The sequence below is a fragment of the Lissotriton helveticus genome, chromosome 5_1, assembly GCF_964261635.1.
Source record: "Lissotriton helveticus chromosome 5_1, aLisHel1.1, whole genome shotgun sequence".
Lineage (NCBI taxonomy): Eukaryota > Metazoa > Chordata > Amphibia > Caudata > Salamandridae > Lissotriton > Lissotriton helveticus.
Window position 1 is genome coordinate 18,833,187 of NC_136065.1, and position 23,468 is coordinate 18,856,654.

Genomic DNA, 23,468 nt, shown 5'->3' on the forward strand with positions numbered 1-23,468 from the left:
CGTTTTTATCCTCAGCCTCAATTTCTTTATGACTCCAGGCTCAAGGTGCTTTCTTTTCTTAAGTCTTTTAGTTGGCACTGGGATTTCGTTTTCTTCTATTGCTCTTTTATTTTCATTTGCTTGTTGCAATTCTTCTTCCTTTTCTTCCCTTCCTATCTGACTAGTTCCAGGGCTCGTATCTATTTCTTCTGCCTGGTTACTAAACTGGCCTTGTTCAGGAGAGTTTTGTTTTTGCTTTTTAAATGACTCTGCCTCTGTTTCCTGAACACGTTCTTCTAATCCTATCTGATCCTGTTCGAGCACTTCGTTCTCTTGACTTTCTTCCGCTCGAATCTCTTTACTAGGTCTAATCTGTTGTTTTTCGATTTCTGGAGTTTGGGGAGGTGTATCAATTATTTGCTCAGTCCCTGTCTGACCTTCTCCTTCCTCAGTTTTGATGTGAATCTCAATAGTCTGAGGTTCTTCGCCTGTGCCTTGCTTTTCCTCTCTATTCCACTCTCTACCTTCCCAAATTCGCTCCCTTGTTCTGATGGGGTCTTCTGTGAGGTCAATCAAGGGTATCCACTCATCTGGCCATATGCTTGGCAGCTCGTCATCAGCTACTTCTGGACCAACTTCTGGGAACCCCTCAGCAGGCTTGACTCTTGGTAGCTCGTCATCAACTACCCCTGGACCAACGTCTGCGGACCCCTCAGCTTGACTGGTACTGGACTGTACGTCGTCAGTTACTTCTGGTCTTGCTTCTGCAGGCCCCTCTGCTGGACGGCCTTCTTCTCCAGGCTCCTTGTCTGGTAGTACCTTCTGGGTGTGGCTGGCGTGGATCCAATGGGGAACACCTGCACACTTCACTGCTGTGGTCGTTACCAGGATTACTTGGCGCTTCTGTCCCCACCTTGGTGCCAGGCAGCTCGACCGAGTATGCTTCTTTATTTTGACCCAGTCCCCTGGAACCAGTTTGTGGAGAGGGGTCGTTGGATTGGCGACGGCGTCTTCTCCGATCTGGCGAGAGATATAACGCACTTGGTCACCTAATCTCTTGCAGTATTCAAGCACCAAATCATCAGTAATACTCAACAGTTTGCTTCCTGGTACCCACGCTTGTCTCATCACTCTTCCCATCAGGATTTCATGGGGGCTCAGGCCTGTCTTCCGGTCTGGAATACTTCGGAGTCCCATCAGAACAAGAGGCAGGGCCTTTACCCAGGTCATGCCAGATGCATCACACAATTTCGCTAGTCTTGTTTTGATAGTCCCGTTTATTTGTTCCACCACTCCAGAAGCCTCTGGATGATATGCACAGTGGAGTTTTTGCGAGATCCCAAAGGCCTTACAGAGTTGATCGATCACATCATTCTGAAAATGTCGGCCTCTATCTGATTCAATAGTGACTGGAACCCCGAATCTAGGTATCAGTTCTTTCAGTAAACACTTGGCTACTGTCAGTGCGTCACTTTGGGGAGTAGGGTAAGCTTCCACCCATTTTGAAAATAGGCAGACAATGACAAGGACATACCGCTTCCCCTCACAACGTGGCATGGTGATGAAATCAACCTGTATTCTCACAAAGGGACCCCCTGACCTCCCAATTCTCCCTAGTTCCACCATTGTTCTCTTGCCTGCATTGAACTGTTGACATGACAAGCACCTCTGGCAGAGGGACTCTGCTACTTTCCTGAACTTTTTGCTGTACCAAGTCTGTTGGAATACCAGAATCATGGCGTCCCTACCAATGTGTGATCCCTCATGTATCAGTCTAGCCATTGTGCCAAGCAAGTGTCTGGGTAACACAGGCATACCATTTGGGCCCAAGATGACACCATCCTCACGTCTTGGTCTACAACCTTCTTCCTTCCACTTTTCTCTCTCTTGCCATGGTGTCGCCTGCTGCCATTCTCTCACTTCATCCCATGTAGGCACTTCTTCAAACACTCGAAGTTGGCAGCTGTTTCCGGCCCCCCCCCCGTTTCGGATTGATTATCAGTCGATCCCTGGCGCATAATTTTGCCACTCGATCAGCGAAATCATTTCCCAAAGATACAGGGTCAAGGCCCTTCTTATGAGCAACACACTTGACCACTGCCAATTCCTTTGGTAATTGGATTGCCTCTAAAAGGTCTTGAACAACTTTTCCATTTCGAATAGGGGTACCTGATGAAGTCAGGAACTCCCTCTGTAGCCATAATTGGCCAAAGTCATGCACAACTCCATAACAGTACTGACTGTCAGTATACACTGTTAGGCGTTCGTTTTTCCCCAATTTGCAAGCTTTTATCATAGTGATCAATTCGGCTACTTGTGCAGACTTTACTCCAAATAAATAACCTGCTTCTTCAATTTTGGTTAAGGAGACTACAGCATAGGCAGCATTCAGGCCTCCTTGTTCATGTCTTAGGCATGAACCATCCACAAACAATTCCTTGTCATGTTTAGGCAAAGGTGTTTCTTTAATGTCTGGGCGGGGTTTTGTGCAAAATTCTGTTAAATCAATGCAGTTATGCTCATCTTCCTCCCCATCTTCCATATCCATTGAGTTGGGAAGCAGAGTGGCGGGGTTCAGAATGTTGCACCGAACAATTGTTATATTTGCAGCACCCACGAGAATCCTCTCGTATTTAGTCAGCCGACTAGGGGTGAGATACTGAGTTTTCGTTCTTGTTAGTAAAATCACCACTCCATGCGGAACATACACAGTTACAGGATGTCCCATGACAATGGATTCACTCTGCTCTAAACTTGTGCAAGTAGCAGCTACTGCTTTCAGACATCCTGGTAATCCAGCAGCCACTGGGTCCAGGGTGGCAGAGAAATATGCCACTGGCCTTCTGGTTGTGCCATGCTCTTGTGTTAGGACTGACAACGCGCAATTATCGCGAGTGTCACAGAACAGGGCAAATTCCTTGGAATAGTCTGGCATTCCCAACGCAGGGGCTGTACACAGACAATCTCGCAATTTTGTGAAGGCTGTTAAGCTTTCATCATCCCATTCTACGATATCCGGTGTTCCTCTCTTGGTCATTTTTATCAAAGGCCTAGCTAGGACTGCAAATCCCACAATCCATTGCCTGCAGTATCCTATCACCCCAAGGAACATTCTGATTTCCTTCTGAGTACGGGGTAACTGCATCTTTTGAATTATTCTCACTCTTTCTGACGTTACTTTCCTGATGCCTTTCTCTATCTGGTGCCCCAGATATTTCACTGATTTTGCACAGAACTGTAATTTTTCAGGGGCCACTTTATGTCCCTTCTCACTCAGGTGATTCAGTAGGGCAATGGTGTCAATCACACAATCTTTATGACTTTTGGACGCCACCAAGAGGTCGTCAATGTATTGCACCAGAACAGAATTTCCAGGTAAGACCAAAGTTTCCAAGCATTTTTTCAAGATCTGATTAAAGATAGAGGGGCTCTCTGTGTACCCCTGGGGGACCCTATTCCAGACATACACGTGACTGTTGAAAGCAAATGAGAAAAGAAATTTGCTGTCTGGATGCAAGGGAATGGAAAAGAATGCATGACATAGGTCTATCACAGTGAACCACTCAGCATCCCAGGGAATCTGATACAGGATCACTGCTGGGTTCGGGACAATAGGGCAGCAAGGAACCACTATCTTGTTTACCTTTCTTAGGTCCTGAACTACTCTGTACTTGCCACTAGGCTTTTTGATGCCCATAATGGGTGAATTGCATGGGCTACTCATTACTTCCTGTATAATGTTTCCTTCTAGCAGTTTCTGTATTTCTAGGGCAACACCTGCTCTCACTTCTGCATTCATTCTGTAGGGTTTAGTATTAGGGTATACTGCATTGTCCTTTATTGCTATCTGTATGGGGTCTACGTTTTTCATTAATCCTACATCTTTCCCGGTAAAGTCCCATACCTCTGGCTTCACTGTTTCTTGGAGTTCTTTCGGCAAATCCTGCATAGTCATTCGTTTAATTTCTGAGTCGGGTCTGATTAACATTAATTTATAAATGCCATCTTCAACTGGGGTCTGAATTTCAACACCCTTTGGTGTGCAAAAGATGGTACAGTTCATTTTGCACAGCAAATCACGTCCCAGTAAGTTCACTGGACTGGTGTCACAAACGACAAATCTATGCATTTCTTTAAAGTTTCCAATTGAGATCTCCATGGGCTCGGTAACAGGAGTACTAATCAGTTGATTAGATACCCCCACTACTTGGATTGCTTCCCCCGAGAGGGGTAGGTTTGGAACGTCCACTGTTCTTACAGTAGAACGGGTAGCGCCAGTGTCCAACAGAAAGGTGACATCATTTCCGTCAACCTTTCCTTCAATGTATGGTCCTGACTGGTCTACCGGCAAGGAGGCGCCAAGTACGCACTCCTCGTCCTCCCCTCTCAGGCCCCGTCAGTACTGGTCATCACAAAGGAAGGTATCATTTAGTAAATACTGCGAAGTTGCTGCATTTCTGTTCTCATTGCTCCCCCAGATTTCTACGTCCTCACCCTGCGTGGATTTTCCCTTAAATACTGGCTTTGGTGCTCGGGGCAACTGAATCGTTTTTACCTGTTGTTGGGTCTTTCTTGGTCTTTCATTCTGCGTCTGTGGAGTTAAAGCAGGTGTTTGGGAGTTATCATCCTGCAAATAGGGACACTCGTCTCGCCAGTGTCCAATTTCTACACACTGGTGGCAGGGAAATTTCTTCTTAGCCTCCTCCCTGCTCATTTTGGGCCGGGGCTTTCCTCCACCCCCACCCCCAGGACCTGGATTCTGAGTAGTTTTGGCCATTTTATTCAATTGTTTTTCCTGCTGTTCTGCGAGCTTCACTTGAGCCCACATAACCTTCTCCTTGAGAGCCTTTTTCTTTTCTGCCATCTCGTCCTCGCAGTACTTTGCGTACCGTAGGACCTCATCCATCTTTTTAGTATGCCAACAGATCTTGTTATCTTTTATCCATTGACAAATTTCGGGTCTTAAACCGTTTACAAACCTGTAAATAAAATGTGTCATATCCTTCATCTCGATGTTATCTATACCACTGTATGTTTTGAACACTTGCAACAGCCTTTCATAATAGGAGTGTACTGTCTCGTCTCTTTCCTGCGTGGTTCTATCTATCCGGGTCCAATCAGTTTCCTTTGCTGGCACTTTTAGTTTCAGATGCTGAATTACCTGATCATATTTTCTCATTACTTCCTTCGATGGTTCCCCTGTTTTTTCATCTCTCGTGTATTCCTCACTAGGCCAAGCTATGGCTATTTTACACTCGGTCCATAGATCTACAGGGACCACGATGTCGAAGAACCCATCCAGGTCCTTCCACAGGCATTTTTGCACTTTTACGAATCTTTCTACCTGCCTATACCAATCCACGGGCTTTTCTCCCTAATTTCGGAAAATCATTAGTAAAGGACACAATATCCTGTCTGGACCATGGGACGTGCACATATTTTCCACCTGGTACTTCGCGCATAGGGCATAACTGTTCTGGTTTGCCAGGTTCCCTTAGAACGAATTCGGGAGTTGCCTGCCTAGACCTGGCCTCATCCTTTTTCTTGGTCCATCTGGCTTTCCATCTTTCCACATCTCCCCATTTTTGCAATACTGTCAATAGTTCTTTGACCTGTGCTTTCTTCCCAGAAACATTCAAGTTTTCCAAATCCTTGTCTGAGAAATCTGCCCTATATGGTTTCTGCAGTGGTTTTGATTTTGAAATATCTATTCCCATGCTAGCAGCAGTGTCTGTCAGTTTTTCATGAAGCACTCGGGTATTTCGGGTGAGACTCTTGCAGATAAACAGCATTTCGTCTTCGGAGTAGGTATTTAATCTGTCTAATCCTACGTTTCCTGCCATCAATTCCTCTATTTCTATTCTCAGCTTGTAGAGATCTAAAGGTTTCGTTGGGGACGCTTGTTTTTCAAATTCTTGACTCCATCTTTCGATTTCTTCAGGAGTCACCAATGTGACACTCTTCGTACCTGAGGTCGATTCCATCTGAATTTCCCTCGCGTTAAAAGGATTGTCTTTTCTGTATCCTTTTTCCTGTATTTCTAACGGGCAGATCTAGAAGCGAGACCTCCGACTCGCACTCACTTGTCTGGTCATCTACAATTAATGGTTCTGGTCTGGTCGGTGCAATGACAGGAGTAATTACTGGAGTTTTCGGACTTCCTTGACGGTCCCCGTACAACGGAACCACCGGTCCGATCGTTACTGGGATCGTTAAGGCTTCAGGACTTGCATTTAGCTGTGACATTTTCTGTATTATCTCAGCTCTCTAGTTTGCTAGCGCTTCCCGCTCTTTCTCTTCTAATAACCTGTCCAAGGATTTGTCATGTAACACCTGCGGGGTTAGAATGGGAGCATAACTCGGGGCAGTGGGATGTGTCTCACTTGGTCCTCCGCCATAATTAGGTTTCTGAAACAAACTTCCTGTGCCTAGAATTCTCTGATCTTCCTCATCCCGGGGCTGTACTAACGGCAATCCTAAACCTAAGGACCTCACCTCACCTCACCTCCGTAGGGGGGACGAGAGCAAAAATCTCCTTCCCGTGAATGTCCCATCTCCCCACCAATTGGTCTCCTTGGGTAAATACTTCTGGTTTCTACGGGTCCTAGATTCTCAGTATAAGGAGGAATTAGATAATCCCCTCCTACACTTGCGGACCTGACCTCTTCCCTTTGTAGGGGTCTCCGGGGAATATCTCCTGCACTCGAAGGTCGGTGTCCCTCATTATAAGGAGGCGGACTTCTCATGCATATGTCATCTAACAACTCGTCATCTGATTCTCCGAGGGGCCCCCAGTGTTTGGATTTCTCTGTCCTTTTTCCCCCCCCAGGAGGATCCTCTGCTGGCATCATGGGAAACAGTCCCTCAACAATCATGCTCTGTCTCCATTCTTTCATCTTTTTGTCTCAGGTTTCTTGTTTCAGTTTTGGGTAATACTTTGTCAGCCCTTTGTCCATTCGGGGCTTTTCTCTTTGGAAAGCCTCAATCTCCCATTCCTCTAATGCCTCATACTGCGTTAGTCTCGGTCTGGGATGTAATTCATTCATTCGGGTTCTTAAAGTGAATAAGATCCTACCATTAAAGGTACCTTCTAACGGAAAGGCCATTATTCCGTCATCTTGTGTGTATTTCGCCCAATTTTCTAACCACACACATGTATTGTACCCTCTGTCGAACATCATGAAAGAGGCGGGAGTATTTGGTGGTGGAATAACAATGCCCTCTCTAGTTTTGATCGGTTTGTCCTTTTTGAAGTAATTCTTTACCTTATTTACAAGGGACAATTTTCGCTTATTTCCGTACATAATGCCGTATCTATTAGCCTTCCACTGATCCCTTTCAAACCCTAGGTTTCTTGGATCGGGTCTAGTCTCTGGAGTATACGAGTGCCACATACGATTCCTACGCTTAACTTTGTTTACAAAATTACCTCCAATCAGAATGCGTCTTGTAATTCCGTGCGACCAATGTGGTGCACGAGTTCAAATATTTTCGGCCAATGGGTGCGCGGCCTTTTCGCGAGACAGTTCTCACGCTTCGGCGCTCACCCCTCCTTCACAATTCCAGCCCCGCTACCCGCCCGCTGTTTCTACCAATCCCAGCGCGGCACAGAGTGACGTCAGAGACGCTTCGCGACTGACTCCCTCCCTTCACAAGGTAACGGAAACTTTCTTTCTTTCTAAAGTGCTTAGTACTTGGTTATTTTACGACGAATACACATTCGCCACAGTGCTCAAGTGTCTAGACAGGAAAGAGTTGTTTTACTGCAAGTAAACTACTTCCATTTACTTTTCACACACTACGGGTAGATCTCTTCCGCCTACCCTTCACTCTAGCATCAGTGAACCTGTTACTTCCCTAGACCCATCCACTCTTTCCGGGATATATCCGAGTCTAAGGTTTCCCAGCGGACCCCTTTGCTTTCACCCAAGCTCCGATGAACCTGCTACTCTTCCGATGTGACCCTTATTAGGTTACGCCACTATGGGAATTTTGCCAATGAACCTCGTTACTAACATTTATTCACACATGTATTCAGAAAAAGCCCTAGTTAGTGCTTCCGGTTCTACCTAACCTGCACCTAACCTTCCTTGAGCCTGCGACCTCGAGGCAAGTAGATTCTATTCACCACTTGCCATTCAATTCCCCCGGGGATTTCCGACAACACTTAACAAACCGTTTTACATACGCATGGATTAATACATATAACAATATAAGAACAAGAATAACAATTTTCAAACAATTCATAAATTTCAAAAGCAACGCATCTCAAGAGAGTGATCAAGTCCCCGAAATGGCCGCTCTTATAGCAGCAATAATGTTAGCAGCTACCGACTTGGCTAGCTTAACTAGTCCTACCTAACCTTTAACTATTCCCTAACCATAACTCTGCTACCAGAAAAATACTGATAGAGCGCGCGGGTCACCCGACCAATAATTTCGCCACTTCCGGCTTCGGGCCCATATATTTCAAATCACCATATACATTGATCGGATGACCTCACGGTTTACTATCAATCATTTGTGAGTTCCTTTCGTTATTCTTCAGAGTACCCGACTTACCATCCACCGACGCGGGTACCTATGACCACAATGGATCAGGGAGCTAGTTGTAAAAGGAAAGGCAGCAAAATACAAACCCAACAAATAACATTCAATACTCTTTGTAAAATGACCACGGACAACTGGAAGTTTTAAAGTCTTTATCTAATTTAGTAAAATTCAGAGAGTATCAAATTCACAGTAATTAAGTAATCAATAAACAGAATAACATACAGTACACAGCTGAATAGCAAATAAGTCAGTGCAACCATTTATAAACTAATGGAACCAGGACACATTCAAAATGAAGGATCAGGAATTAGAACGTTTTAAGATGAATCACTAAAGATGGGATAGGCTTTGATTAGGACTAGTATTCTAGAATTATCTCAAAGAAAATGAGACAGGAGTTCGGGACATTTATATAACTATAGGAGAGTCTATGAAGAGAGACACGCTATGCTTTAAGGCAAAAGTTCTTTAGATAGTTTAAGTAAGGATGTTCTAGACCAAATCAGGAAATGACAAACTGCAATGCAAAATATAATTTCTAACAGGTAGGGTAACATAGGAACACGTTACGAAACAAATGCAAATGACTTTATGATTCAATGGTTGCGGAAAAAGGCATGGAAAATTAACATATGCAAAGGTATGTCTTTATTTAAAGCAAAAGACAGAAATTCAGAAAGGTGCAAGATTCAGAGTTTTCAGAGTGATATTTACCTAGACTGGTGTGGAAACCAAACCCTGGCCACGGGTCAGTTAAGGACAGGAACCCCTCAAGGAAGGATACCCCTCAATGGACAGCAGGTGCAGAATGGACACCCAAGACAGGACAGGAAGACCAGATTAGAATCAGGACAGGACCGTCAGGACAGGACCCTCAGGACAGGACCCTCAGGACAGGACCGGCACCCGCAGTTCGGAAGCAACGCCTGCGCTCCACCCTCTCTGCAGGTATCGATCAAGACCCCGATTGGGTCAGCGAACTCCCAGCAAAGTGCTCCGCCAGCACTTTAAGGTTTAGTAAAACCTTAGTCTATGGTCAAATTTCGGACAGAGTGCTCCGCAGCGCTCTGTATATTCAGTCACCTATTGAGTACGATGGGTCAGTGACAGGTCAGCTAAACCAGACAAGTCGGACGGTTCCCTAGGTGAACCCAGGGTAGATATACTGTTTTGGGACGGTGTACCACCCCCCAATGTTGCAAAGTGCCAGAATCCCTCAATTTGGATTGGTCCTAAGGTAGGATTTGGTTAACACACCAATCGGAACAGACTATTTGGAGGCCTACTTTGCATCTCTGGGTACCGCCTAGCGAGATTGGGGTTCCCATGGGAAGCTGTACAGCAAACAATAGCGCAACACACAATGTATCATATAAGGAGCAACTTTCTCCATTCTCGTAGGGCAGAGGTGGCTTTCCCATGAGCATCTTGACTGTGGCTGCCAGCTTGCTGAGTTCCACTGTCCAATGTTGCCACCTTTCAGTGCACCACGAGTATGCGCAGAAGGGACCTTCAATATGGCTCCCAACCGGTTCGGACCCCCATTTCCCGCAGTACATGAAAAGTAAGCGAGGACAAATTAAAACATAGAAGTGAATGCATGAAAAACACATCATGGTTTTGTACTTTAACCTTATCATTATAAAAATATACTATGCAGTTTAAATATTAGCAACATATACACGTTCACAAGAGCATCACCACGTTATTCACGAAAGCTGTGTATTACGCATGCGCACCCTTTCCCACCAAACTTATAACTACGTCAGGTCACGTGAGTGTGACTGACGCATGCGCAGAAGCAATTTTCCAAGCGGCGGCCATGTTTAGGGACATGGATTAGTTGTATTAGGAAACACATAAGCAAGCTTCATCTACTTCGTTCGTATATAAAAATAAAAGATTAGTAAGACGTACAAATTTTATTAATTGATTACACACGGGCGAGGTTCATGACTCGAGCAAGTCGCGATGCGAAGCTTGCTCTATCATAGCCATGAGTAAAAGGACAACCACTAGTACCCTGAAATATCCAAGTTTCAGAAGCTAGATATACTTGAGAAACATTCCCACCATGACAGAAGCTCCCTAGATAGAGTGGAAGGGTTCTAGTGCTGGCGGTGGAGCCCTGGCCATGTTTACTCTGCATTGCATCCTTTGCCTCCATTCTTCTGTTACTCATCAGCAACGCTGAGCCCTACAGGAACCAGATGTTCTTTTTTGTATATATTTTACTATGCATGTTATTTTTAACATAATCATGTCCTGACTTCATTCAGAAAGGCCTCTAAGGACCTTGATGATTTGGATCAAGGGAAGCAAACCAAGACTACAACTCCCAGAGTGCATTAGGTTGTCACATGAAAGCCTAGGACTGTAATTCAGCTATTCTTACAACATGGAGCCGGATCATAAGGGTGGAATTACCCAACACTCACTTCTATTTGTAGGCAGGCAAAGATCTCTCTTCCTCTGTAACCCACATGTCCCTTTACCCTCTGTGTCCCTTGCACCCTCTTTCCATCCCTATAGCCATAATGTCGTCTCTGTGTCTCTCTCTCTCTCAGGCCCAGTATTCCCGGCCTCCCTGCATATCCGTGAACAGTGCCGGCATCACCCGCGATGAGTTCCTGCTGAAACTCACAGAAGAGGCGCTTGACGCAGTCTTAAACGTGAACGTAAAGGTAAAAGTGTGATCCTTGCTGTGATAGGATCATGGCTCATTGTACCAGGATCCCGACTGGCTATGCGTGGAGCCCGACTGTTTGTGTCTGCATTTGGTGTGTCCCTGACTCTCTTGTCCCTGGTTCTGACCCTGACATGCCTCTGACTCTCTTGCCTCTGACTCTCTTGCCTCTGGCTCTCTTGCCTCTGGCTCTCTTGCCTCTGGCTCTCTTGCCTCTGGCTCTCTTGCCTCTGGCTCTCTTGCCTCTGACTCTCTTGCCTCTGACTCTCTTGCCTCTGGCTCTCTTGCCTCTGGCTCTCTTGCCTCGGGCTCTCTTGCCTCGGGCTCTCTTGCCTCGGGCTCTCTTGCCTCGGGGGCTCTTGCCTCTGGCTCTCTTGTCTCTGGCTCCCTTGTCTCTGACTCTCTTGTCTCTGACTCTCTTGCCTCTGGCTCTCTTGCCTCTGGCTCTCTTGTCTCTGGCTCTCTTGTCTCTGGCTCTCTTGTCTCTGGCTCTCTTGTCTCTGGCTCTCTTGCCTCTGGCTCCCTTGCCTCTGGCTCTCTTGCCTCTGGCTCTCTTGCCTCTGGCTCTCTTGCCTCTGACTCTCTTGCCTCTGACTCTCTTGCCTCTGACTCTCTTGCCTCTGACTCTCTTGCCTCTGACTCTCTTGCCTCTGACTCTCTTGCCTCTGACTCTCTTGCCTCTGGCTCTCTTGCCTCTGGCTCTCTTGCCTCTGGCTCTCTTGCCTCTGGCTCTCTTGCCTCGGGCTCTCTTGCCTCGGGCTCTCTTGCCTCGGGCTCTCTTGCCTCGGGCTCTCTTGCCTCGGGCTCTCTTGCCTCGGGCTCTCTTGCCTCGGGCTCTCTTGCCTCGGGCTCTCTTGCCTCGGGCTCTCTTGTCTCTGGCTCTCTTGTCTCTGGCTCCCTTGTCTCTGGCTCCCTTGTCTCTGGCTCCCTTGTCTCTGGCTCTCTTGTCTCTGGCTCTCTTGTCTCTGGCTCTCTTGTCTCTGGCTCTCTTGTCTCTGGCTCTCTTGCCTCTGGCTCCCTTGCCTCTGGCTCCCTTGCCTCTGGCTCTCTTGCCTCTGGCTCTCTTGCCTCTGGCTCTCTTGCCTCTGGCTCTCTTGCCTCTGGCTCTCTTGCCTCTGGCTCTCTTGCCTCTGGCTCTCTTGCCTCTGGCTCTCTTGCCTCTGGCTCTCTTGCCTCTGGCTCTCTTGCCTCTGGCTCTCTTGCCTCTGGCTCTCTTGTCTCTGGCTCTCTTGTCTCTGGCTCTCTTGTCTCTGGCTCTCTTGTCTCTGGCTCTCTTGTCTCTGGCTCTCTTGTCTCTGGCTCTCTTGTCTCTGGCTCTCTTGTCTCTGGCTCTCTTGTCTCTGGCTCTCTTGCCTCTGGCTCTCTTGTCTCTGGCTCTCTTGTCTCTGGCTCTCTTGTCTCTGGCTCTCTTGCCTCTGGCTCTCTTGCCTCGGGCTCTCTTGCCTCTGGCTCTCTTGCCTCTGGCTCTCTTGCCTCTGGCTCTCTTGTCTCTGGCTCTCTTGTCTCTGGCTCTCTTGTCTCTGGCTCTCTTGTCTCTGGCTCCCTTGTCTCTGGCTCTCTTGCCTCTGGCTCCCTTGCCTCTGGCTCCCTTGCCTCTGGCTCTCTTGCCTCTGGCTCTCTTGCCTCTGGCTCTCTTGCCTCGGGCTCTCTTGCCTCGGGCTCTCTTGCCTCTGGCTCTCTTGCCTCTGGCTCTCTTGTCTCTGGCTCTCTTGTCTCTGGCTCTCTTGTCTCTGGCTCTCTTGTCTCTGGCTCCCTTGTCTCTGGCTCTCTTGCCTCTGGCTCCCTTGCCTCTGGCTCCCTTGCCTCTGGCTCTCTTGCCTCTGGCTCTCTTGCCTCTGGCTCTCTTGTCTCTGGCTCCGACTCCCTCGTCACTGGTCCTTATGCTCGTGGCTCATGTCTCTGAGTGTGATGTGCATATTGTTGTAATTCATATTGGATTCAGTCTTTTCCTTCCTCCTTCCCAGGGCACATTCTTCATCACACAGGCCGTGGCCAGGGCACTGGTTGCCAGCGGAGCCAGCAGCGGGTCCATCATCAACATGGGCAGCGTTATAGGGAAGGTAAGGTCAGAGGTGACGCGAAGCAGCAGGTGGTAGGTGCAACAAGTGTTTGCAGAGGGAGTGGTGCAGTCCATGGACAGCCCACCATTTCATGGTTCAGACGTGAGGGTAGCCCGTACCCCTTCAATTACTGTCCATCGTAGATCAGAGGGTTCAGATTAGGCAAGGTCAAAGTTCATGAGGTCACAGTGAAGAGGGGGCAGTAATGGCACTTTGTCTCTGCCTTCAGTTTTGGACAGTAGCAAAGGTGTGCATGAATGTGTAGGACTCCCTCACCTCTCCTCCTTGACTCCCCCAAACATGGAAGCTGTTACCTCTCAACATTCCACTTCCCAGGGAGATTATTGGATTTATTTGGGAATATTTTGGTGGGTTGGCTTAGCAAGAGTTTCAGGTTTACATCCATTCTCATTTTAGGTCTGGCTTGGCAGTGCTGCAGTGTTGAGACTTGCGGTTTACAACATACATAGTTGTAGTAACTGAGCAGACATGAGAGGTAATTTCTTAGTTCCTTTATTTACATTACATCCTCTTCATGCAGTAACCTCCAGCAGTATGACCACTCCAACTGCTATTTCACAGAACCACAATTCTAAATACATCATCAATGCCCAGAAGAACATAGGACATCTCCACACATTTCCCCCCCTAATAATACTATGATAATCTAACCGGTGAAAAAATTCTAAGCGCAAAGAAAACATTAAATAAAAAGTACAGATAATAACAATTCACATTTGGGATGGAAAAAAAACAATTATGAGTGAGTTGCATCAACAGGGCATTTGACCTTACATAGGTTGTCTTTACTCCAAACTCTTCCATCACTCAATTGGATAACTAGATTTTTCACCTTAACCACTCTGAGGTTGATAAAATGTACTTTCTCCTTTCCTTACATAACCAGACTTACTCACAACCACCCAGTCCCCACAACTCGCATCCAACTCTTTAAACCCTTTCCTGTTGGCATATATAATATTTTAATCCACCTCTGAGACTCCATTCCTCTTGCGGACATGCAGTCCGATCTATCTACACTTGAACTTTTTTACACAACCACACAGGTGATTCCTGCGTTGCAGCCTCCCTTCCCTTGAGAGCCACAAATGGAGACACACCTCTCTTAGAATGTGGTGTAGCTCTAAGGGCCCAAACCACTTTGTCCAATTCACACTTCCATGCAAGACCATTGGCCAAAGATAACTGGATAATAATTCTCCATAATTATTCTATTGACGCGCTCCACCAATCTATTAGCTTGTGGCCTAAATAATGCAATTCTTTCATGCTTGATGCCAAGACCCTCAAAGAAACCCGCCATGACTGTAGAAACCACCAGTTGCACACCGTTTATCAGAAACTAGCACCTTAGGAATCCCTTCTTCCAAGAACACTCCCTGTTGAAATTCCACCACACTCTGACTTGAAATTTCCCTCATGGACCTGAACACAAACCACTTACTGTGGTAATCCACAATAACTGCCAAACACCTGTCTCTTACAGCCAGCTTATCCACGGAACCAACAAGGTCCAACGACAATCTTTCTCAAGGGTGAGTAGGAAGTTCTATACATCCTAACTGTGGCTGCCTGACCACCTTGCATTCGTCGCTATTTCCACAAACAATACAATCAATGACTACTTTTGTGTAGGTTTACGATTGTTTACTATTCACAAACGGATTTACGAGTGGGGAGTCTCCACATATAAATAGACCTCTTTTTATGTACGGAGACTCCGCACTCGTATACATACTACTCATAAATCCCTTTGTGGATAGCAAACAGTCGTAAACTTACACAAAAGTGTCCGTCTACCTTTGTGGGTCAGGCCCTACGTGACCATCGTGGCCGCATTCATTTGGCGTTACGACGGTGTGTAGTGCAAGTTCCAGGCTGCTTCAGTTGTGATGCAGAAATGTCAGCGGTGTCTTTTCCGTTTCCTTTTTATTCATTATGAGCGAAACACAGACAAAGGTTCTGCTCCTGTCAAAGCCAGCCCTGATTTTACCTTGACTAACTGCTCATTTAATCTTGGTGAACAGAAGTACAAACTGTGCTATAGAAGGTTTCTTAATATAGAAATTCGTTCTATTGAAGGCTCCGCAATCCTAAAAGAGATGATTGCGAAACACAGGAAGGAAGAGACAGGTCCTGGACAGGTATAACATTTAATATACAGAGCTCTCCCTCCGAAGGTCCGGATCTTCTGGAGGTGGGTCTGCTTGCTCGAAGCCCACAGGTCAGAGCCGTCCCCTCCGGCTGCTTCTGGATCCTTCGCGTGCATAGGACGGTTCTTCCTCACCTTCTCAAAGAGCTGATGGCTGCACGCGTGCTAGTGCCCTGACGAGAACAGTTTCACCGTTTCGATGTTATTCAGCGCCTTCAAATCCATTCTTTTTGTTAAGTGTCCACAAGGTCTAGGTTCTTTGCTTGGGTTGATAGAGTTAAGTGCTACCTTTCCTTGAGTTAGTTCTTAAGTGCCACGAAACAAGGTGGTATAAGTGTACTTCATGAGATTGATCAAATCCTGCGGAAGTGCAGCTTCGCCAGAGCCATGGTGATCCTGCCTTCACCCTCAGATGCCAGGAAGGATTCAGTGCCCCTTCTTGGATGACCACTGGCCTGACATACAGCCGTGCACCGCTTGCCTCTGGATAAAGCTGGGTCCAGACACTGCTTCTCGTTCAAGGGTCCAGTCTGCAAAAGGTGACCCAAAGCTAGGCTAGTTGTTGGCCAGAGACCCTATTAGATGGAGCCCACAGCCCACGCAAGCGAAGGAGGTACTTGTTCTTTTTCACCTGACAGTGTTAGGTATCAAAGTGTTTGGATGTAGAGATGAGGGGGGAGCGACAAGACTAGGAGGATGAAAGTATCTCGCCCAAGAAACTCCCCAAGCTGAGGAGGCTTCTCTGAAGAAACATTCTCTTGCTGTCTTTGTATCAAATATTAATACATTTCATTATTTTTTAACAAAGCAGATCAGGTTTTTCAACTAAAGGTCAGAGGTTATGATGGAGGTCAGAAGGTACTTTAAAGGCAGGGTTCTGATTTAAAGTGCTGTGAAGTTTGCCTTTGGCCGTTTACAGCGCTACGCTGCCTTTTAGCTTGGTTCACACTATAGAAATGCCAGATACATACAGGAGGTCAGGAGGTCAGTGCTTTCAGTGCATCCATTATCTTGTGCCCCATCCCATGAAGTCCACCCATCACCCACACCTTCCTCTTGTGAGATGTTCTACAGGGAAGTTTAGAGGTTCTACCTCACTCCTCCAACCTCTCACACTCCACTCTTTGCATTGACCCCTCCTCTAGTCCGATACTCTGCAGGGTTCCGTGCGGGTTCTAAAACAGATAGACCTAAGGTTCTGTCTCCTGTGCAGTCGTTCGTCTTCCTTAACCAGCTTCGTGATGAACTAGTGCAAGGAGAGCTCAATACTGTGACGGCCAGAGGTTACCGCTAGGTCTCACTGATGTTCTTCACTCTTGTTTCCATTCCTAGGTGGGAAACCTTGGGCAGGCGAACTATGCAGCATCCAAAGCGGCTGTGGAAGGGTTAACGAAGACGGCGGCAAAGGAGCTGGCCAAGTATGAGCGTGGAGGGGTCCTTTTGGGAGAATGGGACTCTTGGATGTGTGCGGTGGGCACCTGGACTGGGGATTGGTGGTATTATCAGGTGTCTTTGCAGGACACTGCAGGCAGTTTGGGTGTTTTCGGGAGGTCTACGCAGGACACCGTGGAGATTGGCGGTGGTTTCAAGAAGTGTTTAGAGCACACGGCAGGGATTTGTGGTGGTTTCAGAGGGGTTTTCACAGGACATTGTAGGGATTGGTTGTGGTTTCAATAGGTGTTCAGGGAACTCAGCAGGATTGGTGGTGGTTTTAGGTCTTAACAGGACACTGCGGAGATTGGTGTTTTTTTAGGTCTTCACAGGTCACTGCGGGATTGGGGGTGGTTTTAGGTCTTTGCAGGTCACTGCGGGATTGGTGGTAGTGCTAGAGATCGCGGGTCACCCGACCAATAATTTCGCCGCTTCGGGCCCATATATTTCAAATCACCAGATACATTGATCGGATGACGTCACAATCTACTACCAATAATTGTGAGTTCCTTTTCTATTTTCTAGTGTACCCGACTTACCATCCACTGTTACGGGTACCTATGACCACAATGGATCAGGGAGCTAGCTGTAAAAGGAAAGGCAGCAAATAATATATACTTCAATAAATGACTTTACTTTTATAAAATGACCACGGACAACTAGAAGTTTTATAAAGTTTATATAAAGTTCAAATCAGTGTGAAAATACCACTTACATTGAGCAGATAGTCAGTAAGCAAGATAACAAAACATTTTTGGATTCAAGAGAAATGCGACTGGGAACCTGCTAAGCTAGTAAACTAATCATGTAAGAGTCAAAAATGGGTGATGAAAAAAATAACTAGGGCAAGAATCATTTATGCTATGGAATGGGAAAACTTAGAAATCTAAATAGTTCGATTAACGTGAAAAATAGGACCCGCTATAACTTCAGAAAAATCTCTTCATTCAGTTTAGTGAGAAAATTTATAGAACCCATCAAACCAGTTATAAACTGTAAACAGGAAAATTATTTGTAAAAGGAAGGGTAACATAGGAACACGCTATGAAAATAAATGCATACGTTTCATGAGATGCAATGAGTTGCGGAAAAAGCATGGAAAAATTTATCATATGCAAAGATATGTCTTTATTAAAGCAAAGACAGAAAAATAGAAAGGTGCAGTTTCAAGAGATTTAGAGCAATATTTACCTAGACTGGTGTGAAAAACCAAACCCTGGCCACGGGTCAGTTAAGGACAGGAAACCCTCAAGGAAGGATACCCCTCAATGGACAGCAGGTGCAGAATGGACACCCAGAACAGGACAGGAAACCCTCAGATTAGGATCAGGACAGGACCACCAGGACACGACCAGCACCTGCAGTTTGGAAGCAACGCCTGCGCTCCACCCTCTCTGCAGCTATCAGTCAAGACCCCGATTGGGTCAGCGAACTCCCAGCAAAGTGCTCCGCCAGCACTTTTAAGGTTTAGTAAAACCTTAGTCTATGGTCAATTTCGGACAGAGTGCTCCGCAGCGCTCTGTATCAAGTCACCTATTGAGTGCGTTGGGTCAGTGACAGGTCAGCTATTCAGACAAGTCGGACAATTTCCCTAGGTGAACCCAGGGTAGATATACTGTTTTGGGACAGGGTACCACCCCCCAAATGTTGCAAAGTGTCAGAATCCCCAATTTCGATTGGTCCTAAGGTAGGATTTGGTTAACACACCAATCAGAACAGACTATTACAAGCCCTACTTAGCATCCTAGGGTGCCACCTAGCAAGATTGGGGTTCCCACGAGAAGTCGCAGAGAATACAATGGAAAGAATACAATTTGATACAATAGAATGCAATCATGATGCCTTGGCTGGGTGAAGGTGCACGTTCCCATGCTGGCTCTGGCATCAACCTTCTTTGGCTTGGTTTCAATGTCACCGCACCATCGAGTGATTCTGCGCAGAAATACCCTCCAAGATGGACTCCCCAGCCCCGTCACCCCTCAGTGTCGAGGATACATGAAAAGTAAGCGAAAACAAATTAATACATAGAAATGAATGAATGTATTATATGTTATAAGTTCGTACTTTAGTTTCATCATTATAAAAATATACTATGCATTAGTGAATACGTGCAACGAATAACATCACAGGAGCAGCAGCACAAAGCTTCAGCACGTTATTGCTATTACGCATGCGCACCTTTTCCCTCTCGAATTCTGACTGCGTCATGTCAGCTGACTATGCCTCACGCATGCGCAGAAACGAAAAGCCAAGCAGCGGCCATTTTAGGGACGAGGATTAATCGTATTAGTAGAACACCTAGGCAAGCTTCGCTACCTTTCACGCATCTCCAAAATAAAGATATTAATAATAACGTACGTTTATTATGAGGTTATGGCAAAATCGAGGTTCATGAATCGAGCAAGTCGCGATGCGAAATCTTGCTCTATCAGTAGTTTTAGGTCTTCAAAGGACCCTGCAGGGATTGGTGAGGGTTTCAAGAGGTCTTCACAGGACACTGCGGGATTGGTGGAAGTTTCAAGAGGTCTTTACAGGACAGTGCTGGATTGGTGGTGGTTTTAGGTCTTCAAAGGACCCTGCGGGGATTGGTGAAGGTTTCAAGAGGTCTTCACAGTACCCTGTGGGGATTGGTGGAAGTTTCAAGAATTCTTCACAGGACAGTGTGGGATTGGTGGTTGTTTTAGGTCTTCAAAGGACCCTGTGGGGATTGGTGGTGGTTTTAGGTCTTCACAGGACCCTGCGGGGATTGGTGGTGGTTTTAGGTCTTCACAGGACCCTGCGGGGATTGGTGGGGGTTTCAAGAGGTCTTCACAGGACCCTGCGGGGATTGGTGGGGGTTTCAAGAGGTCTTCACAGGACCCTGCGGGGATTGGTGGTGGTTTTAGGTCTTCACAGGACCCTGCGGGGATTGGTAAGGGTTTCAAGAGGTCTTCACAGGACCCTGCGGGGATTGGTGGGGGTTTCAAGAGGTCTTCACAGGACCCTGCGGGGATTGGTAAGGGTTTCAAGAGGTCTTCACAGGACCCTGCGGGGATTGGTGGGGGTTTTAAGAGGTCTTCAAGGAACACTGCGGGACTGGTGGGGTTTCAAGAGGTCTTCACAGGACCCTGCGGGGATTGGTGGGTGTTTCAAGAGGTCTTTACAGAACACTGCGGTATTGGTGGGGGTTTCAAGAGGTCTTCACAGGACAGTGCTGGATTGGTGGTGGTTTTAGGTCTTCACAGGACACTGCAGGGATTGGTGGGGGTTTCAAGAGGTCTTCACAGGACACTGCAGGGATTGGTGGGGGTTTCAAGAGGTCTACACAGGACCCTGTGGGGATTGGTGGGGGTTTCAAGAGGTCTTCACAGAACACTGCGGTATTGGTGGGGGTTTCAAGAGGTCTTCACAGGACAGTGCAGGGATTGGTGGGGGTTTCAAGAGGTCTTCACAGGACAGTGCGGGATTGGTGGTGGTTTTAGGTCTTCACAGGACCCTGCGGGGATTGGTGGGGGTTTCAAGAGGTCTTCACAGAACACTGCGGTATTGGTGGGGGTTTCAAGAGGTCTTCACAGGACACTGCAGGGATTGGTGGGGGTTTCAAGAGGTCTTCACAGGACAGTGCGGGATTGGTGGTGGTTTTAGGTCTTCAAAGGACCCTGCGGGGATTGGTGGGGGTTTCAAGAGGTCTTCACAGTACCCTGTGGGGATTGGTGGAAGTTTCAAGAATTCTTCAAAGGACCCTGTGGGGATTGGTGGTGGTTTTAGGTCTTCACAGGACCCTGTGGGGATTGGTGGGGGTTTCAAGAGGTCTTCACAGGACCCTGCGGGGATTGGTGGGGGTTTCAAGAGGTCTTCACAGGACCCTGCGGGGATTGGTAAGGGTTTCAAGAGGTCTTCACAGGACCCTGCGGGGATTGGTGGGGGTTTCAAGAGGTCTTCACAGGACCCTGCGGGGATTGGTAAGGGTTTCAAGAGGTCTTCACAGGACCCTGCGGGGATTGTTAAGGGTTTCAAGAGGTCTTCACAGGACCCTGCGGGGATTGGTAAGGGTTTCAAGAGGTCTTCACAGGACCCTGCGGGGATTGGTGGGGGTTTTAAGATGTCTTCAAGGAACACTGCGGGATTGGTGGGGTTTCAAGAGGTCTTCACAGGACCCTGCGGGGATTGGTGGGGGTTTCAAGAGGTCTTCACAGAACACTGCGGTATTGGTGGGGGTTTCAAGAGGTCTTCACAGGACACTGCAGGGATTGGTGGGGGTTTCAAGAGGTCTTCACAGGACAGTGCGGGATTAGTGGTGGTTTTAGGTCTTCAAAGGACCCTGCGGGGATTGGTGGGGGTTTCAAGAGGTCTTCACAGGACAGTGCGGGATTGGTGGTGGTTTTAGGTCTTCACAGGACCCTGCGGGGATTGGTGGGGGTTTCAAGAGGTCTTCACAGGACCCTGTGGGGATTGGTGGGGGTTTCAAGAGGTCTTCACAGGACACTGCAGGGATTGGTGGAAGTTTCAAGAGGTCTTTACAGGACACTGCGGTATTGGTGGGGGTTTCAAGAGGTCTTCCCAGGACACTGCAGGGATTGGTGGGGGTTTCAAGAGGTCTTCACAGGACAGTGTGGGATTGGTGGTGGTTTTAGGTCTTCACAGAACCCTGTGGGGATTGGTGGAAGTTTCAAGAGTTCTTCACAGGACAGTGTGGGATTGGTGGGGGTTTCAAGAGGTGGTTTTAGGTGTCTTCACAGAACACCCACTTTCCTGCGTACCCACACTCTTGGTGTGTGTGGCAATTTAGAGTCCACCGGCTCTAAGTGCCGGCTCTTGGTATGCAATAGGGCTTTTGCTACTCAACTTCTGAAGACTTGTCAGATCATCTAAGTGAATGGATGCTGGTCCTGCAGCAGTGCTGACTGTTGCTCGTCTCTGAGGTGTGAGTGAGAGACACAGGTGCCTGGTCCTCTCTTCCCCTCGTCCTTTCTCCTTCTCCACCAGTGTTTCACTTGCATCCCCTCCTGTCTGCTCTATGACCTCCTCAGCTGGATACTTCCATTACACCCAGCCTCCTCCCCCTTCCAGTCCACTCATTGAATGCCTGGCCCTCTGTTCTCTAAGGAGAACCAGCCTGTCCTATCGATACAGGTTTGACTCTTCAGACACCTTCCTGGAATGCCAGTTTGGCCTCTCACCCGCCTACATGTGGGCTGTCTGGCACCTAGGAGGACTCCACTGTTCTCTGGTACACATTCTGTGAGGTGAAAGTTATTGTAGTTAAGCTCCACTTGCATAGGAAGCTTTCTCCCAATGCGAACAAAGATTCATGGTGTAGGGAGCTACCCCCGACAGTGAGGTCAGAGGTCCTGCCTTTACCTGCACGGTCTTCGGAATGTGAGGTCTTGGAAGGGGCTAGAAGGTGATATGGGGAGTGGTGGGTGCGGTCTGGCCTCTTAGCCTACTTGGGGCAGAGGTGCAGGAATCCGTAAGGTACGGGGGCTCATATATCCTGGAGTGGAGGGACCTGTAGAATCCCAGGTGGGGTGTGTTGGGTTAGGATTAGAGGCCACCATCGGGCATTGGCCAGACGTCGTCCTCCGGGAGGGCGGAGCTTCCCTGACTGAGTACCACAGAGGAGGGGCTTCAGATCTGTGGAATGTGAGGGCCATAGTGACCCGGTAAACGTCGTTTACACCGCATGACCTTTACCACGCTGCCATTACAACGCAAGTCATTACTACAACTTGCGCTGGATGGCGCTCTTGGTTAAGGAATATTGTGATTTTCTATTCCAACACCTTCCCTACTGTTACGTGGGCTGGAGTTGGAATAGAAAACCATAATAATCCTCAATCCGCACCCTCCAACGCAAGTCGTTGTAACGACTTGCATTGTAAAATCCGCGATGTAAAGTACCGCAATCAAAATGATCGCGTTGTACTATCATACATCCTAGTGAGCTTGTGGCGAGGGAGCATTAAATACTGAGTGGATAAGTAAATGTGAGACTGGGGGCATCACTAGGTGCAGGTGACCTCTGACCCTCTCACTACTCCGGCTTTCTTTCCCTGCACAGGTTCGGGATTCGCTGCAACACCGTCATGCCTGGGTTCATCGCTACTCCAATGACTGCCGCCGTCCCGCAGAAGGTTCTTGACAAGGTAACCGAGATAGATGTGCGCGTGGACACGCGCGGTGTCTTTTTATTAGACGTAGCATCCGGTCCAACCACTATAGCCACAAACTAAGGGATCACACAGTCACATACCGATTAGTTCCACGCATGCGCAGCCATACATTCCTACCTAAATTTAACAAAATAGAACTTAGTCTTGCTAAATCTGACCCCCAATGTCGATCGCGTGCTGCTCGGCTCCACAGTATGGGCAATCCTCATGGGTTTCGATTGGGTTTTTATGAAGCGTTCTGTTTCTCCACATTTGTGTGTGATCCGAGACTTCGAAAAGAAGTGAGGCGATCCGAAGACTCTTGACCCTGGAGGGCAGGCCATTGTCAGTCCTTAGGTTTACTTTACCCTTAGGTTGAGGTTGACCTGTTTTTTCCATGCTTCATGGCGACACATACTCCACCCCGGTCATTGTCTGCCTCCTCATTGGAAAGC

The 23,468-nt window shown here is 47.5% G+C and overlaps 1 protein-coding gene across 1 annotated transcript in view; it reads left to right on the forward strand.

Annotated features, from left to right (window-relative positions):
- HSD17B8 (hydroxysteroid 17-beta dehydrogenase 8) overlaps positions 1-23,468 on the forward strand; it is a 79,565-nt gene that overhangs the window by 43,974 nt on the left and 12,123 nt on the right. The window contains exons 3-6 of the mRNA XM_078641604.1: positions 11,100-11,216; positions 13,183-13,278; positions 16,784-16,869; positions 22,923-23,007. Coding sequence (XP_078497730.1) covers positions 11,100-11,216; positions 13,183-13,278; positions 16,784-16,869; positions 22,923-23,007 — 384 coding nt within the window. The remainder of the gene's footprint in view (positions 1-11,099; positions 11,217-13,182; positions 13,279-16,783; positions 16,870-22,922; positions 23,008-23,468) is intronic.